We start from the raw sequence: 18129 nt of genomic DNA on the forward strand, positions 1-18129 counted from the left end.
TTTCATAATGTAATTGTAACTTTTATCATTAAAAATACCTACACAGTGCAAAATAAATAAATAAAATTTAAAAAATCAGCCTGGACATCTCTCCCTTTTTTCTGTACATTTTTTTAAAGCTTTAGGAACTGGCTGTTTACCTCTCAGAAAATGGGTGGCTTTCTCTAAGTGCAAGGGAATCAGCACAATGATGGCAAAGGCTCTCACCAGTAGATGTCACTGTAATTAAGTGATAGATGAGTGTTTTTAAAGTACACCTCCCAGGCAAGAGGTTTAAGGGGGAAAAAAAAAAAAAGGAGTGGGAGGACACACAAATTTTAAACAGGAGACTATTTGAGGAAGTATTAATTCAGCAGTTTCTCCATTAAAACAAGGTTTTTTCCAGCTTTGGTAATGTTTCGTTTCTAAACACTCTAGCTTTTGTTATCCATTGTAAATTCAAAGGTACAGATTTCCCTACTTTTCATGTTGAAAAATCCAAAAGATTTCAAAATTTAGTCATTAGTGACAGGCTGAAATTCTTCTAAATTCCAAAACTTTTACCTACTTCCCACCTCTATCAACATTATTCTTCAATGAAAATTGTTTTTCAAGACAAAGAAATAAACAAGAATTCTCTCTTACCCCCCAACTCTCACTACAGTGATAATTTCCGGGGGAAAGGGCCTCACTTTAACATTCCTCCCCAAACTAGCTGTAAGTATGTATTATTATTCAGACTGGCATGATTTAAAATTCATTTATACATATATATATAATATATACTTACCTCAAGAAAGTCATGAAGGAGAGGCATAAAGGTTAAGAGAATATAGTTGTTTGGTTTAGTAAGAGCAGGAAAGTGATAAAATAAAATAAACAGAAGAATGATAAACTAATTAAAGGAGAGATAAATAAAATCTGCTCCTGTGTTGGGTTTTAAATCAGGTTCTTTCGACTGATTTTTTGGACTGTTCATATGCATCAAAGCTGACATTTTAACTTACTGAAGAGCCTGTGATAATTAAAATTAATAAAAGCCATTACATACACTATAATGCACTATAATGGTATAGGTGGACAGACCTAGATTTGAACTCTGGTTTCACCACTTACTACCTGGGTAACCTTCCTGAGCCTTACCTTCCTCATCAGCAAAAAGGATGTAATTATATTGGACTAACTAATAAATTAGTAAAGTGTACCTAACATTGTTTCTGGCACACGAGATAATAAATCACTGTATACTAGGGGAAAAAAGGAGGGCTAATATACTTTTAATGTTTTTTCTCCCATCTATTCATATGCCCTTACCACTCACAGTATATCAATTAAAATTTATCTAGGGGAGTTGTAACATCAGATTCAATTATCAATGTTTCTAGAATAGCAATAAAAGAATACTGTAAAAGAAACAAAAAATAAAACATAGCCATCTAGTATTTTGTTTCTAAACATGGAATTTACCATTTTAAAAAAGATAATCATACTGGAGCCTTTAAATTACAAATAACTCCCACTAAAAATAGCTTGTGTTTGATTACTAATGCAAAAATAACTGTTTTGAATGCACACTGTTTTGAAAAGAGAAACTGTGGATTAAATTTCACCTTTTCAGAAAATTGTCTAAATAAATACAGTAATGAGATGCTGCGTAATATAAGCATGAAAAAATGAAGAAGTGATGTCTCTACATAGGAAAGAAAAGTACCAAGCACTCAAGTATCCTAGAGACTGTCTCTCACTGACAAGACCAAATTAAGAAAAATGAAAAAGAGTAGCCATCTATTATGTTCTGTGAATAAGATTTTTAAAAAATATTTATAGTACTATTAACAGTAATGGAGTCCAAAAAAGTGGTGAACATCCAAAATCCTACTACCTCAACAAATTAACTATTACTCCTTTTTCATCGTCCCCTTACTATTCATATGCACAAATAAACTTTACCTATTTGTAATCATAAGTTACATTATGCATCAAAATCTGAATTAACATTAAATAAGCAACATCAGATCAGCGCCATCCTGAGACCCGCGCAGTTACCATGTACATAGGCACTTACACGTTACGTATCTTTTCATGATAAGCTCCCTAATTTATGCATGGCTATTGCCCCTAGTACAATTATATAATCTGATATACTACAGCTGAAATTTCAACCCTTCCATAAACATAAACTCTTAGGTAACTTTTTAATGTGAGAACTAAACTTAACCTTGTCTTAATTGGTCTAGATTACTAGGTAAGTAATAAAAGCAGCTACTCTCATTTATACCTAGTGTTGTAAAACACATGACAGCTTTAAACTGCCAATGATAGTATGACAAAAGGATAGAAGATGTTTCAAAAGCTACTTATTTTCCTATGTTGGTTTCCTTCAACTTTTGCTTAATATGGAAGGAAATAATTCAATTTAATATTTTTGGAGCTTTACATTTTCTGTTCTTTTAGTAATGGTTATGTAATAAATATGTCAGCGAACCAACTCCAAAAGGCCTTAAAATTTATTTATTTATTTATGGAGAGAGGGGAAGGGAGAAAGAGAGAAAGAGAGAAACATTGACATGTGAGGGAAACATCTATTAGTTGCCTCTCACAAGCCCCCAATTGGGAGTTCTGGCCAGCAACCCAGGCATGTGCCCAGAGCAGAATCAAACTGATGGCCTTTCAGTTCACAGGCCAGTGCTCAATCCACTCAGCCACATAGCCAGGACCAAAGGCCTTATTTTAAGAAAATAATTGAAAACGAGAAACTATATACTCTCTCTCTTTTTTTTTTTTTTTTTATTTCAAGTACAGGAAAACTTGAAACCACCAGAATATTTGACAAAAGAGAAATAATAAATTGTGGCAACAGCTTGATGGACTATTACATAGTAATAAAAATCAATCCTTAAAAAGTGAGATATAAAACAACGATCCCTACTATTACGATTACTGTTTAACAAGACAAGAATGAAATGAGGTATAAATAGTGGAAAGGAATAGGTAAAATCATTTGTAGATGATATGACCTGGAAAACTAAAGAAAATCACAAAACCTATTCAAAGTACAAGATTACAAGTAAATAATTATAAAATTAACACATGTAAGCCAACAAGTTTCTGATATACAAGAACCAGTTAGAAATAAGATGGAAAAGGTCTCATTCAGAGTAGCAATAAAAATAAAATACTAAGCTTAAATTTAGCAAGAAATGTGTTGGCTCATAAAAAATAATGAAAGTATAATGAGTTAATCAAAATAAGAACCTCAGAAGGACTTACTAGGGGAACCTGACAAAATGTGTAAAATTCATCTTAAAGAATAAGAGTCTAACAAGAAGCAACCAATGAATGCATAAATAAGTGGAAAAACAAATCAATGTTTCTCTCTCTTCCTCTCCCCCACCCCCTGCCTCTCTAAAATCAATAAATTAAAAAACCAAAAGTAAAATAAAAAAAAGTGAACAAACAAAAAAACCTCAAAAGAGCCCTGGCTGGGTGGCTCAGTTGGTCACAGCACCTTCCGAACACACCAAAGTTGCAGACTCGATCCCCAGTCAGGGCACATACAAGAATTAACCAATGAATGCATAAATAAGTGGAACAACAGTGTGGTGATTGGGATGGGGGTGCGGGGGCAGAGGGTGGCCATGAGGATGTGGAAGGCGGTATAGTGGGGATAAATGGTGATGGAAAAAAAAATTTTTTTTTTAAAACTATAAAAAATAATGTTAGAGTCTTGGCTGGTGTGGCTCAGTGGACTGAGTGTCAGTCTGAAAACTTAAATGTCACAGGTTCAATTCCCAGTCAGGGTACATGCCTGGGTTGCAGAACAGGTCCCCAGTAGGGGGTGTGTGAGAGGCAACCAATAGATGTTTCTCTCCCACTCTGATGTTTCTCTCCCTTCCCCTCTCTCTAAAAATAAATAAATTATTTTAATAAAACAATTTTTAAAAGTGTTAGGATAGATAATTTTGTGAGCTTCAATAATATGTGTAATTGTATTGTCCTTTCTAACTGTCTAAACCTGTTTCATAATCTTTTTTGAAGTGCTGGGCCTTTTTGGGGGGTGGGGGTGGATAGTGATAGATAAGATGAAATTAGCAGACAGTGGAAAAGGAAGTACAATAGTGTTTTAGCAAAACCAAGCTCTAGAAAGGTAAAAGGAAAAAAAATATTTTTAATTTACAGAAAATAAAACAATTCTTAAAAAACAGTAACAGGAAAATAATTTGTTGAAATAGGAAACGGAGAAACCCAATTATCATTAGACGGGATATCAACAAAGCATTTATCAAGGAGAATGTCTTCCTAGCAAACAGTTTATAGAGAAAGCAGAGGGATATGCTCTGCACCAAGTTCAAAACCAGGCCAATAAGCGATAAAGAAACAGAAAAAATACAGATAATTCTAAAAACCTTTTCTACATCAACTACCATTTTTATCAGAATGGCTTACTAAAGAACAAAGCATACTAGCTAGAATTTACTTCCCTTGATAGTTGAGGTAGTTTAGTGATTACACAGATGGACAAGGAATATAATGGGCAAGAAAGAATGTAAAGGCTTGGACACTTCAACAACTTGGAAGAGCAACCCTGAAGTAAGTGATTGAAATCCTACTTTTAACTGGATGGGAAGACTACAAGGAATGGAATTTTTGTTGAGAGATGGCCCCAATTAAGTGTTAAGTATCTATTATGTGCTCTCATATGTTACTTTTTATTTAATTCTAATAATCCCATGGGGGTAAATATGAATATTAACCCTCTTTTATAGATAAAGAAACCTCAGTTCTCAGCTCAGACAGGATGAAGAACTTCCCCGAAATCACACAGCCAGTAAAGAAGCAAAGTTATAATTTGTACCCTAGTGTGTCTACCTACATATCCCATGTAGTCACTCTTCTGTCCATACTAAATATCTCATTCAGGACAAGCTTTCTTTTTCTTTCACAAAGGATATTCAATCAATTACTGCTAGTTTCACAGCTAGAGTTACTTCATCCATAAGATAAAATAAAAAGTATACTCATAGTTAAACCATTCAACCTGTATTACACCTGCAGGATATTCATCTGCAAAAACAATACATAAAAAAAAAAGGATTTCAGATTTAGGATCCCACTTACAGTTCATCACCTACAATTTCCCATCCAAGAAAGTACTAAGTAAGTGGAAAACTTATCCCAAACAATTTTCCAACAATTTGTGGACTTATATTGTACTTTCAAAGAGTCATTTAATTTCCCCTCATAGCAGCAGCATTACAAATGAGAAGAAAAACAGTACTCTTTAGTAAGCTCCTGAGTTTGTTAACAATACCAACGTCTCATTAGAGGTTGGGAAAAGAAATGGGGGCAGGGTAGAAAAGTGTATTAAAAAACAAGGGACATGACACAATATAATTCATTTATAAATAGAACTGTTCATGTGCATGTAACAGGTCTCCATTTTAGCTTGGGCCTCATGATAGTTCTGAATCATAACTAGAAAAGCTTTTGAAACTTGAATGCCTAAGTGAACAGACAGATGATGTTTTCCAAGTATAATTTTAGTATTTTTGTCTTCTAGGTACAATCTTGTAGAGCATGCAGAGCAAAATGCCATGTATCACCAAACAATCCTCTATTTGGGTCCTGGGATACCTTGCTTGAATAAGGGGTCTTGAGATGACGCAACATTAATAGTCCTTCAGTAACATTCTCATTAAGGGAAATCACCCTGGACAATGCTTTATGTAGTAATGAGGCTTTAAGGGAGCCAAACACAATGAAAAGTTTGCTAAAAGTTTGATACTTAGCATTTTGGAAAGGGACACAGTTCTTGGCTGTTAACACTTTTAAACAGCATCAAATTCTTTTGGCAAGCAAACCAATGATTAAAACAAAATAGTCCAATGGAGTAAAAAATTTCAATACCCAAAAAGTGCAGGAAATGAAGATTCCTATTTCATGTAACCCCTATTACATAGGTTTAAATGCCTATTTCTTACATTTTTATGGCATGGCACATCTAGATTATGTGATATGATAATATTTTGTAATGTCTCCATTCTGATTATTGCAATAAAAATTTTAAGACTTAAGTCAATTAGTTGTCAGAATGTTTTCAGAAATAAATCAAAGAATCATCAGTTATTTAAGTCTAGATGCATCTGAATTTATTTCCCATTTCAGTTAAAAATAATACAATGTGATTATATGTTAGTGTTTTATTAAGATGGCTCTGACATTTTCTTAAAAAAGACAGCTCTGACCAGGTATCTGACTAAAAGATTAATTACCATTACACCAAGATGTCTGGCCATGCTGCAGTTTCCTAAGCACCTGTATAGGCAAGAGATGAGAATGTTTATTGTCTGGGATGACAGAACAATTGTCATTTTCTAGGGCTCAGGGGTGTCATTTAATTAATTCCAAAAAGGGGAATGCTTGCCAGTAACAAGCCATCTTTGCTTTCTGTGACCTCTTAGGTATAAGTAATTAAAACAAGGAGATAAGCAATTACCAGTCACTATGAATGATTTCTTTTTAAAAAGCATGTTCAATGCCCTGATCAGGTGGTTGGAGCGTTGTCCAGTACCACAAAAGGCTGCAGATTCGATTCCCAGTTCGGGCACATACCTAGGCTGCAGGTCTGATCCCCAGTCAGGGTACATACAGGAAGCAACTGATTGATGTTTCTCTCTCACATCAATGTTCCTCTCTGCCCACCCCCTCTCCCTCCCTCTAAACATTGTATATAATGAAAATTTTCTTGTCCAATCCTAACCAGCAATAATTCCTGTCTCAAGCCTCAACCCTTGAGCTCCACTTTAAGCATCTTTACAAATATTCAAGATTTAAATAATATAAAGGAGCTGCACACAATGTATTAAGGATCTTGCCCCACTAGGTTCAGAAATTTGGAAAAAATCGTATAAGCAAACTGTTCAGATAGAAAAGCTTAAAATAGCTCTGGCCAGGTAAGGCAGTTGGTTAGAGCACTGTCCCAATATGCCAAGGCAACAGGTTCAATCTCCGGTCAGGACACATACAAGAAGCAAGCAATGAATGCACAAATAAGGAGAACAACAAATTGATGTTTCTCTCCCTCCCTTCCTTTCTCTCTAAAATCAATAAATAAAATTTTTAATTACTGTATTTCCTCAAAAAGTTAAAAATAGAATTACTGTATGACCTTGCAATCCTGTTTCTGGATATACTCCAAAAGAACTGAAAGCAGTATCTCAAAGAGATACTTTCACACCCACGTTCACAACAGCATTGTTCATAATAGCCAAGTAGAAACAGCCCAAATTTTCATTACAGATGGATACAGAAAATATGGTAATCCCTCTCGTGCTATAATATGGATGAACTTTGAGGACATTATGCTAAATAAGCTAGTCACAGAAAGACAAATACTCTATGACTCTACTTATATGACATATCCAAAATGTATAAAGGGCCCGTGGACAAAGCCAAAGTGGGGAAGGATTGAGGGTGGGAAGTGGGAGTGGGTGGGGCAGGGGAAAGGTGGTGGCGGGAAAATGGAGACAACTGTACTTGAACAGTAAAAAAAAAGAAATTTAAAAAAATATCTAAAGTAGTCAAATTCACAGACACAGAAGACTAACAACTGCAAAAGAGTGAGGGGAGGGGGAGATGAGGAATTTAATGGATACAGCACTTCAGTTTTGTAAGATGAAAAAGGTTCTGGAGATCCGTTGCAAAACAATGTTAATATATACTTAACGCCACTAAACTGTACACTTGAAATGGTTAAGGAGGTAAATTTTATGTTATGTGTTTTTTACAATTAAAAATAACTATTTTTCATATTCTTTCATTTAAAAAAATTTTCCCCTAAAAATATGTAAATGCTAGGGATTTAAGAGTGAACAAAAATACCATTAAGTAAGTCACAAAATTTATACAATTCTCTTCCTTCTTTTCCATGCATCTGCTTTTATAAACTTGAGCCAAAATTGTAAGTAAAAGGATAAACAGTTAAGAAGATATTAAAGGACATGACAGCATTTTAAATTAAAAATCAATAACCTGACAATATATAACACAGTACCACGAGACTATAGTACAAATTCAAAAACTTGTGGCACTATTATTTCACATACAAGGATGGATAAAAGTACGTTTACAGTTGTGACTATGTAAAACAGTGTACTCTTTTTTTAAACATTTTATTTATTTGTTTGTTTATTTAATTTTAGAGAGATGAGAAGGAATGGAGAGAGGGAGAGAAACATCTATGTGCAAGAGGTACATCAATCAGTTGACTATCCCACACCCTCAACTGGAGACCTGGCCCACAACCCACGCATGTGCCCTGACTGGGAATTGACCAGTGACCTCTCAGTTTGCAGGCCCACACTCAATCCCCTGAGCCACACCAACCAGGGCAAGTTTATTCTTGTATCATATATTTTTTCATACAAACAACTGTAAACCTACTTTTGTCTGCCCCTGTATTTTGCTGCAGCTCTCAGGATTAGCTGTGTGAAAACTGGTCCCCTCTGAAGTGCACTAAATGTAGGTAAGTATAGCACAAGAGCAACTGGTGCACTATGAAGGCAAAGACCTTATCTGTTTCACTGAATTCCAAGAGCCTAGCATATTCGACACAATAAATTTTGCTACTTTATCTATGCATGGAGAATCAAAAATTGGAACCCATTTTGACTATAACTTTATATTTAATTCTTAAGCCTATAGGGGCAATTATACTTCTACCTACCCTGGTGTTCAACAAATGCCTATGTATCAATGTTAACTGGACTGTGAATATTACTGAATTTCTTAACAGAATTTAAGGTTAAGCAAGGAGGCCATTCAACACCTGAAAATGCCAATAGATATTCTTTCGGATGAACACCAAACCAAAGACATTTCTTCATAACATGGAAAATTTCCAAATACTTCTCAGGGTTCTGGGCTTCTTCTTTAAGACAAATGGTCTGTATAATACTAAAACACATTTTTTGTTTCTGTGAGAGCAAGATGTTGCCAAATAATTCTAAGCAAAGTACTTTCAGATACACCATGACTAACTATGTAGGACCTGCACAAAATTGGGCCCTATAGAGTCTTTAAAAGGGTTGTTAAACCATATATACAACAGAAATGAAAGCGGTAAAGAAAGGAAGGCCCTGAAAGGGAAGTTCCAGGATAACATGAAAAATAATAGATGGAGAGCAATAAAGAGATAAAGTTCGTTATAAAAAATGTCTCAAGCATATCAGGGGGAAAAAATAAGAACAGTCTGGAAAACAACTTCTTCCTTATTGTAAAAAGTGGGGAGGGTAATACCCCTTGCACTCCCCCCAATAAGACGCAACTGACCTCCACTGTTCAGACTGATTAATTAAATGTCTTTGATTTCTTTTGTCACCCTCCTCCCTTCATTATCAGTTTGCATTATCATTATTTATACAATATTTCATTTATTTAGAAATTAAATAAATTCAAATTAATCTGGTTACAACAAATTCTGATGGACAATAAAGTTTATTATAAGAAGTTGTTGATTAACCATGCCTTTTGCTTCTTTTTTGTCCTATTATCTGTTGTAGGCTACAAATATTAGTATAATAACTGAATTGGGTAAAAAACCAAATGCATTCTTCTATTTGATAGAAGTGGATTAGAGTAGAAAGATCCTGATCTGAAGACAAAAAATTTGTCACTGTAAATTTTGTCAGTAACCTTTGGCAAGTCATTGAATCTTCATACACCTTAGGTTCTGTGTGTATAGAATGAAGGTACTGGAGGGGAAAGATTTCCAGCTCTAGCAACAATCAGTTTAACTGCTATTACAATGGTTAGCCTGGTTTAATTGTATTTTACTTGCAAAGAGCTGTAACTTTCATGCTATCAAAACAGGGTCAATTCAATGAAGAACATATTGAATAATTAAAAAAGCTACAGCTCAACAGCATTTAACCTTAGATTATTAGCAACAAACATTTACTTGCCTATGGAAACATTTAAAAAATGTTTCAGAGATGTATACAGACTTCTAACTTAGTTCTCTCATCTCTTTAAGGGCAAGTCTTTGTCATGACCTAGGTATTTTATATTTTAACTCCTTCTTTGTTAAGTTATTGTTTATTTTGTACATAGATACAGCACGAGAAGGAGGATTCAGGTAAATGAGATAGGCACATCCAAACTTGTCAAACAAGTAATACTGCCCAGTTTCCATAAACCATTCAGAGTTTTAAAAACATTGGAGCAAAAGTACAAATTGAAATTACAGTCCAGATTTGCAATCAATTCAAAGATACTCCTCCTACTGGAACTTTTTCAGGGTCTTCTAAGAACAAATCTAAAAACCTAGCATAGTATTAACAATCTAGTTATAGTGTAGGGAGTAAGTTTTAAAATAATCCTTCCACACCACACCAGGGTTTGTATAAAAGTATTAAATACTAGAGGAAGGGACAGCACTATTGAGATATACCTTCTGTAAGAAATATGAAAAATATACTTGTTTTTCATTTAAACGGCAAAGTGAAAATTTCAACTAATTATTATGCATTGTTTACAGATACCCAATAAGTAACAAACTATTACTTACAAAAAGCATTACTTACATAAAGCTTTTCTACAGATCTTCATCTTACATTTTTAAAACATTTTCCAGGAGGGCAAACAAAACAATTAGAAATACATGTTACATTACAAAGTGGAAAAATTAAAAGGAAAGGGGGATATGAGAACTGAACAGAAACTAAAATTTTCTGAAACACTAGGCACCCTTGTGTTCTTTATTTAAGAACTAAAACAGCCACATTACACAATGCAACGTGATTTAACAATGACGTCATTTACCGAAAGCCACTGGAATGAATAAATAGGAGCAACTGAAAAGGTCTGAAGACAGTCTTTTCAGATCGATCAAGACACCTAAGCTTTAAAGGAGAGTTTTTCTATTTAAAGTCATTTAAAAAGCACTAACATCACCTTAAGAAACAAATATAATATTTGATAAAGAAGGCAAATAACAGAAATGTATTTGATAAATTTTATTTTAAAACAGGAAATTCTCTCGTATGACTTTTTGCACTAGAATAATTCTGAACACATTTAAATCATCTAAACCTACTTACCACTAATGTTCAAATGCACCAATCTAAAATACAAGTTTTTAACAAATTAGGTTTTAGCAATCTGACCCGAAGTTTAGTGACACTGTTGGCAAACCAACTCTGGTATCACATTCAACTTAACTTCTAAGAGGAGACATTTTCCTGACCCCGATAAAACCAAACAGATGTGAAATTTTTATTTTTAGTGCCTGAAATTTGCTTCTTGAGTGAATTATAGCCATCAAGGAAATGTGTTCTACTCTCCTGCCAAAGCCCTGTCCTGCACTCTTTATTAGGCAGAACTCCCACGAAGTCACAAACGCAGTCTTTCCAAGTGGCCCCCACTCAACCTGGGGTAAGTTTTCAGGATTTACCCCTTTGCTGGGGGGCAGCTGGGGGACAGGGGACCGGGGAGGAACAGTACCCTGAAGCTTTAAACCAAAAAAAACAAAAGCAAGATATATGACTACAAAATGAGAGAAAAGGGTGCTCATAAAGGGGAAAGGGTATGGGGGGGGGGGGATGCTGCTGATAAAATAAAGCAAAAACTAAGAGCCCATAGATATTTCACTGTTTCGAAAATAAACAAGTTTACTGGGTGGTCCTTTCCTCACTACCACCCACCAGAGGAAGAGCCATGAAAAACACAGGAATACAGAAGTGGCTGGCTTGTTTCTAAGTTTGTGCCTTTGCCTGTGTATTCAGCAAACAGAAGTAAACAAGAGTTAAAGTCAACAGGAGAGCTTAGAAATTTTTTTTAAAGATTAAAAAAAATAATAAAAGTAAACATACCAAGTGAATGCCATCGGAGCTTCAGTCTTTCACAACCATGTCCCACTTTGTAGGTACTATCTATCTATTCTAATGTCAAGAGGTTGAGTTTTTCTAGTAAAATTATAGTAAAATAACTATATTTTACTAGAAAAGAGAGTAAAATGAGACACTTTGTAGCAGCCAAGCAACAGCTGAACAGCAGTAAACCTCAAGAACATAATTTTATTATCTTTCATTTAGAATGAAGTCAGATCAATTGAAGGGGGAAAAAAAATGTTACACAAGTATGACTAACCAGAAAGGAGGAAACCTGTGTCTTCAGAAACCACTATTAATGAAGCAAACAACCTCAACTCTCACAAAATGGCCTTTCAGTGCCTCCTCCTCGTTTAGTGAATGTCAAGCTGCTGCTACCTTACAAAAAGGCATGCATTTTCTTGAACTCAGAGACCATCAATAAACAGCTAGGTAGCCCTATCCTATGACATATTAAATGGCAGACTTCCCCAGAGCATGATTTAGCAATGCGAGTGCCTCGTAACTATCCCTTAGAGCTTAAGTTATAAATCTTTTAAAAATTGCAAGGATCCAAATTATTATTAATAGGAACAACCCCACAGCTTTGTTTTCCTTTGAAGAAAAGCAAACTGCTGGATACAACCTCAGAGCAAAGAGAAAACAAACATGCTAATGTAGATTAGCCAGATAGTATATAAATTTCCAGGTTGTTAATTTCAGTTTCTATTAAAATTTCCTCATAGTTTTTTAGCCAATAAAACACTTGCCAGATCTAAAACATTAAATTTCAAAGAAGCAAAGATACACATTTTTAACAATCTAAAGGATTTCTTAAGTCCTGACTAACAGGTAATGAAATGCCCTAGACTAGAACTAACCACGAGCTCAAGCTCTGGCTGTAGTCTCATCACTTAAGTGCTTTTTAGTATCTCAATGTCCTCATCAAGAAAATAAAGCAGTTCACTAGATGATTTCTTAGGTCTTTTCCAGCTCTAACTTTCTAGTCTAAGATCACTAAGAAACTTACTGTCTTGTTAAAGCTCAAAATGTAGTCATTTTAAACACACCACAAGAATGTAAGGAAGTTTGGGAACTTGACTCCCCCAGATTTTCCAAAACTGCACAAGGCAATATGGCTGCCTATTTGTTATCCTCACTTACGTAAGAATCAGTCTAAATGGAATGAAAATGCTATAATAAAAAGTAAACAATTCATATGCTCACATATATTTCAATAGAACCAGAAGTTCAATGGTATTAAACTACTTCTCATCATAATTTTTATGTATCACACCAGACTATAAAAATGTGTATGTATCCTTTTATCATGTTTTAGTAAAGATTAGCTACCTTACAATGAAATTTAAAATGATAAATTCTAAAAAAGACTGTCACCTTTTTAAATAGATATGGTTTAAATTTCAAATTAACCAACTGTAACACTTAGTTCAAAGTCAATGACTGAAGCCTGGGCCAGGTATCTCAGTTGGTTAGATTGTGCCCAATAAATACTCCAACACTGCGGGTTTGATCCCTGATCAGGGCACATACAAGAATCAACCAATGAATGCATAAATAAATGGAACAAAGTAAGTTTCCCTCTTCCTCCCTCCCTCCAAAAAAAAAAAAAAAAAGTGTGAATGACTGAATATTGTGGTTAACTGATTCACTCCTCCACCACTTTTTTTCCCTTCCATGTTCTCCTTTTTCCTAACTCTTCTCAACATCACCTCCCACTCACTCCATTCCAGGCCTCACTGCTTTTCTCTCCACTCCTTTCTCAACCATACACTGCTTTCAAAGCAGTCTAGGACATGATTCTTTTATTTAAGAAGTTATCAGAATCACCTAGGAAGTTTATAAGGGAATTGGATGAACTTTTAAGCTAACTAGGAGTTAAAAGAATTAAACCTTGAATAACCAGCTTACTCAGAGTAGAATATTCTGGTTAACTGAAGACTAACCAGAGAATTTTTTTTTTTTAATCCCTTCTGAATCAGTTATATCATGTTTCCCCTCACTTAGGAGGTACAGTTCTTCATGAAAAATATCTGATGACTTAATAACTGTCCTATAGCCCTAACTGAGGGGCCTCAGTGGGTTGGGTATCATTCTGCAAACCAAAAAGTTATTGGTTCAATTCCCAATCAGGCACATGCCTGTGCTGCTGGCCTGGACTCTGGTTGGGGATGTGAGAGAGGCAACCAATGGATGTTTCTCTCACACATCAATGTTTCTTCTCCCTTCTCCTTCCCTTCCCCTCTCTATAAACAAACAAACAAACTATCCTGTGAATAGGTAAAGTTTATAATCAATTCTTATCGTAGTATAAGTGAACCCTACAAGCCAAATAAAGTCCTCAGGCTAAGGATGCTTTTACTTTTTAGAAAGGGTTGTAAAAAACCACCACCACCACCAAAAAATATGTGACTGAGTTCACATGTAGCACACTAGACCTAAAATATATGCTATCAGACCCTTTACAGAAAAAGTTTGCCAAGGCCCTATATGGGTAGCTCTCGGTTGGCTAGAGCATCATCCCGATACGCCAGCACTGTGGGTTCAATCCCTGGTCAGGGAACATACAAGAATCAACCATTTAAAGCATAAATAAGTGGAAAAACGAATCAGTGCTTTTCTCTCTCTTTCTAAAATAAGCTAAAAAAAAAAAAGGGTTGGTGACCCTTGGTCTGTAATGCTAAAGGCACTGGAAGTACAGAGACCCCAGGGACATTGTTCTTAGAAGAAAGTGCTCCTTTCTCACATCAGGTTAACTGGGAAAAAAGTTTCCATTAAATTGGTTCCAAATGACTTAAATAGAATCATTACTATTTCTCTAATTGACTTGCCTCAAGAAGTGTTACCCCCAGAAGGTCTATTCCCTTCTTCCAAATGAACAATTTCAGCTGAGGTGCTAGCTGACTCTGGAAATAAAAGCAAAATACTAGAAGCCTTACCTGGGGCATTTGCTATAGCCAATGGCAGGCTTGGAAGCTGGTGCACCTGGATTCCTGAAGCACCCAAAGCACTGAGGTTAATAGTCTGGAGGCCAGGCATGGAGGAGAGTTGAGCAGCATTCACAGTGACTGTGCCCGCAGGAATAGAGGCAGCTGAGGCAATGGGTGTAAGGGTGGTATTGCTGCTGCTGGTCTGACCCAGGGAAACACCCTGCATTGGGGCCAAGGTGATTGTCTGGGCCTGCGGGTTCTGAACTTGGAGGTTCTGCAGCTGAAGAGTCTGCCAACTGACCTGTCCATTGGGCCCCACTGTTGGTGTCCGGATGATGATGGGGCCAGAGTTTGGAACAGCCTGAAGCTGGAGATTCTGGAGGGTTTCCTGGGAAATAGCTTGAGTTGTAAAAGTCTGCCCTGACAATGGTGCTGCTTGAAGGGCCTGGAGGGTCTGTCCTCCTTGAACTAGCTGAGGCTGGATTAGAATTTGTTGTTGCTGCTGTGATTGCTGGTTTTGCTCTCCCTCTTTTTGCTGACTCGCTTGCAGTGAGCCTCCAGATGTCTGGTTCTGCTGGATGTTCAGAGCATCCGAACCCTGCAGCCCACTAACCCTCTGGGGTGTCTGGCCTTGAGAGTTGGTCCCTGCTGATCCGCTGGTGGTAAAGTTCATAATTCCCATGTTGCTGGTGGTAGTAGTTGTTGAATAGCTATTGGCATTGGTGAAAAAGGAGCTGGAACTGGCTTGTGATACCAAACTGGCAGAACTGATGGCAGTCCCTGAGGTGACGGGCTGTGAACCACTTTCCTGGGACCCAGAGCTGCTGATCGTGACTGCCTGAGAGCTAGGAGTCAAGGTAGCTGCAGAAACACTGTTAACAGGTAGCAAAGTGATATTCCCATTTAGGGCCACTGGTACATTGGTCACATACTGAGTCTGTCCTGACAGGACATTATTAGCCAGGCCTTGGAGGGGGACAGCCTGCTGGAGTAGATTTGGCATAGCAGCAATGATGTTGCCTCCACTTCCTCGATTTGTGATGATCTGTTGGTTTGCACCTGGTATGATCTGTATTTGACCAGAACCATCCTGCTGCACTTGGGCCCCAGTGGCAGCAAATTGCAGCTGTTGCCCATCAACGGTCTGGAACTGTGGGATTACTTGATACTGAATATTAGGCATCACACCAGGTAGCCCTGTCAGGACTTGCTGGTTCTGTAAATTGGAGGTGGCAGCCACAACATACTGCCCACCAGAGACGGTACGATTCTTGGAAGACTCGCTGCCATTGGTACTGCTGCCACTCTGTTCCTTTGAGGTAGGAGTAGCCCCAGAGGAGGAAGAGATGATCTGCCAGCCATTGGCACCCTGTGAGAGTTGTGCAGCTGTGAGGTCCAGCTCACTTGTGCCCCCTGACTGGCTTGGGCCCTGGGAGTTGTTGCTGTTTTCATTGGGTGATTCAATTCTGCTGCAAGTTGCTGCCAACAGAGCCAAAGGAGATGGCTGGGATTCCTGGCCAAAATATGAGAAGAAAAGAATTAGTTTAGTGACATCCAGCTGCCAGTCTAGGGGTCAGTATACAACAAATAAACAGCAAAACAAAGCATACAAATAAAGAATAAAACAAACAAAAGGCTGAACTATACTGCTGAAATTCTCCTACCTGGGGTATCTTCAAGTCACTTGTCTCTCTGTACTTACTTCCCTATCTATAAAATGGTTAGCCCCTTTCTAAAACTTATTCTGTGAAAAGACAACCATCCTCTCAACACCTTCCCCAGTCTGTCCTAATCATTACTTACCTGCCCTCCTCCTCCTCCTCCTCCTCCTCCTCCACTGCTGCTGCTACTGCCTGCGCTGCTGCTGCGAGCCTGAGAAAAGGCACCACCACCATTACCATTGCCCCCATTATTGCCACCAACTCCTTTCTCACTCTTCACCACAGCCGTCATTTCATCCATGGAGTGATCTTGGTCTAAAGAAAATTAAAAAATAAAGAATTTAAAGTTGGTGGAAGAAAAAGGGTAAAGTGAGGAAAGGTAAAAGAAGTTATAACAAAACAGACATGACTAACAGGAAGGTGAAAGGCGCCAGTGGAGGTGGGGGGAATGGATGGGGGAGAAGGGACAGTTGTAGAACGTGTAGGACACGAACTAGGCTCAGTGATGCCAAAACTGGGCCTCAGTTCTCCTTTGCACCAACTTAAACTCATAAAACATGGAAAAGATGCTTTTGGTACAGGAAACATTAAAGGCAGTGGCCATATTGAAAAAGTTTAAAAGTAAGAAAAAGTATTGGGGGGGGGAAGGACTAAGTAAGGCAAAAAAACATGTGGGAGGACAGAGAGCTTGCTAAAGTTAGGGTCAAAGAAGATGGAGAAAGAGAAAATTGCAAATGTAAAAAGTAACAAGAAATAAGGGGTAGGACGAAAAAGAGATAAAAAGTATGAGTGGGGAAACATTTGCGAATACTAGTTAAGGAGCAAAAGGGGTCCAGGGATTAGAAATCAGGTTTCCGGGCGGACTTGAGGGCGGACCCTAGAGGGAAAGGGCGGTTTCGGGGTGAGGGGCGTGGAAAGGGCGGGACGGTAGGGGGGAGGGGAAACTTAGGAACAGGCGGGGGAGTGGGGGGAGCGGAGGGCCCTGAGGCAGGCAGCGACCAGAGGGCGGACCAGGGAGGCGGTTGGTCCGGGCGGGGCCTGCACTGCTCGGGCCGCCCCCGTGGCTCCAGCCCCCGGCGGGAGGAGCCTCAGGCGGGCGGCGGAGTAGTGGGGGGTAAGGCCCGTCCCCCCGTGGCCGGGGCGGGCAGGGGGCGGGAGAGGCCACTCTGCCCCCTCCCCCGGGGCGGGCGGCCCATCCCCCTCCTCCTCGGAGGCCCCGCCACTGCCCCTTCTCCCTCCCTTCCCTCCGCCCCGGGCGGGACCAAGGCCACCGCCGCCGCCTCCCGCCCGCCCCCCCTCACGGCGGGGACCGCCCGGTCGGCCCTCGCGCGCGCCCCCTCATTCTCTACCACCCCTAAGCTTGGAGTGGACTCATCCTTACCGCTCATGGTGGCAGCTGAGGGACGAGCTCAAGGGGGTCCTGTCCGGGGGGGTTGGGGGGGGCCCGGAAAAACGCGGACGCTGACGAGGCAAGCGAACCCGGACCGGACAGGGAGGGGGGGGTAAGGAGGAGGGAGCAGCGCGCCACAAGCCCGGCCTAGACCCCGCCCCTTCGCTGCTGCCCCGCCCAATGAGGGAGGGAGAAAGGAGGGACTTGCAGAAGAAAGGCGGTCAGGTAACCCAATGGCAAGACTCGCTTGCTCTCTTAGGCGTGTAAGACAAAGTTGGGTG

At 38.5% G+C, this 18129-nt stretch overlaps 1 protein-coding gene across 1 annotated transcript in view; it reads right to left on the reverse strand.

Moving 5' to 3' along the window:
* The window catches only part of SP1 (Sp1 transcription factor), a 34120-nt gene extending 16216 nt beyond the window's left edge, over positions 1–17904 (reverse strand). Inside the window, exons 1-3 of the mRNA XM_054591048.1 lie at positions 17840–17904; positions 16601–16773; positions 14807–16310 (exon numbers count right to left, since the gene is read on the reverse strand). Coding sequence (XP_054447023.1) covers positions 14807–16310; positions 16601–16773; positions 17840–17846 — 1684 coding nt within the window. The 5' untranslated portion in view covers positions 17847–17904. The remainder of the gene's footprint in view (positions 1–14806; positions 16311–16600; positions 16774–17839) is intronic.
* Positions 17905–18129: the final 225 nt, after the last annotated feature.

This window comes from Pteronotus mesoamericanus, unplaced genomic scaffold (assembly GCF_021234165.1).
Source record: "Pteronotus mesoamericanus isolate MK-2021 breed Mesoamerican mustached bat unplaced genomic scaffold, CSHL_Meso_final scaffold_21, whole genome shotgun sequence".
Taxonomy (NCBI): domain Eukaryota; kingdom Metazoa; phylum Chordata; class Mammalia; order Chiroptera; family Mormoopidae; genus Pteronotus; species Pteronotus mesoamericanus.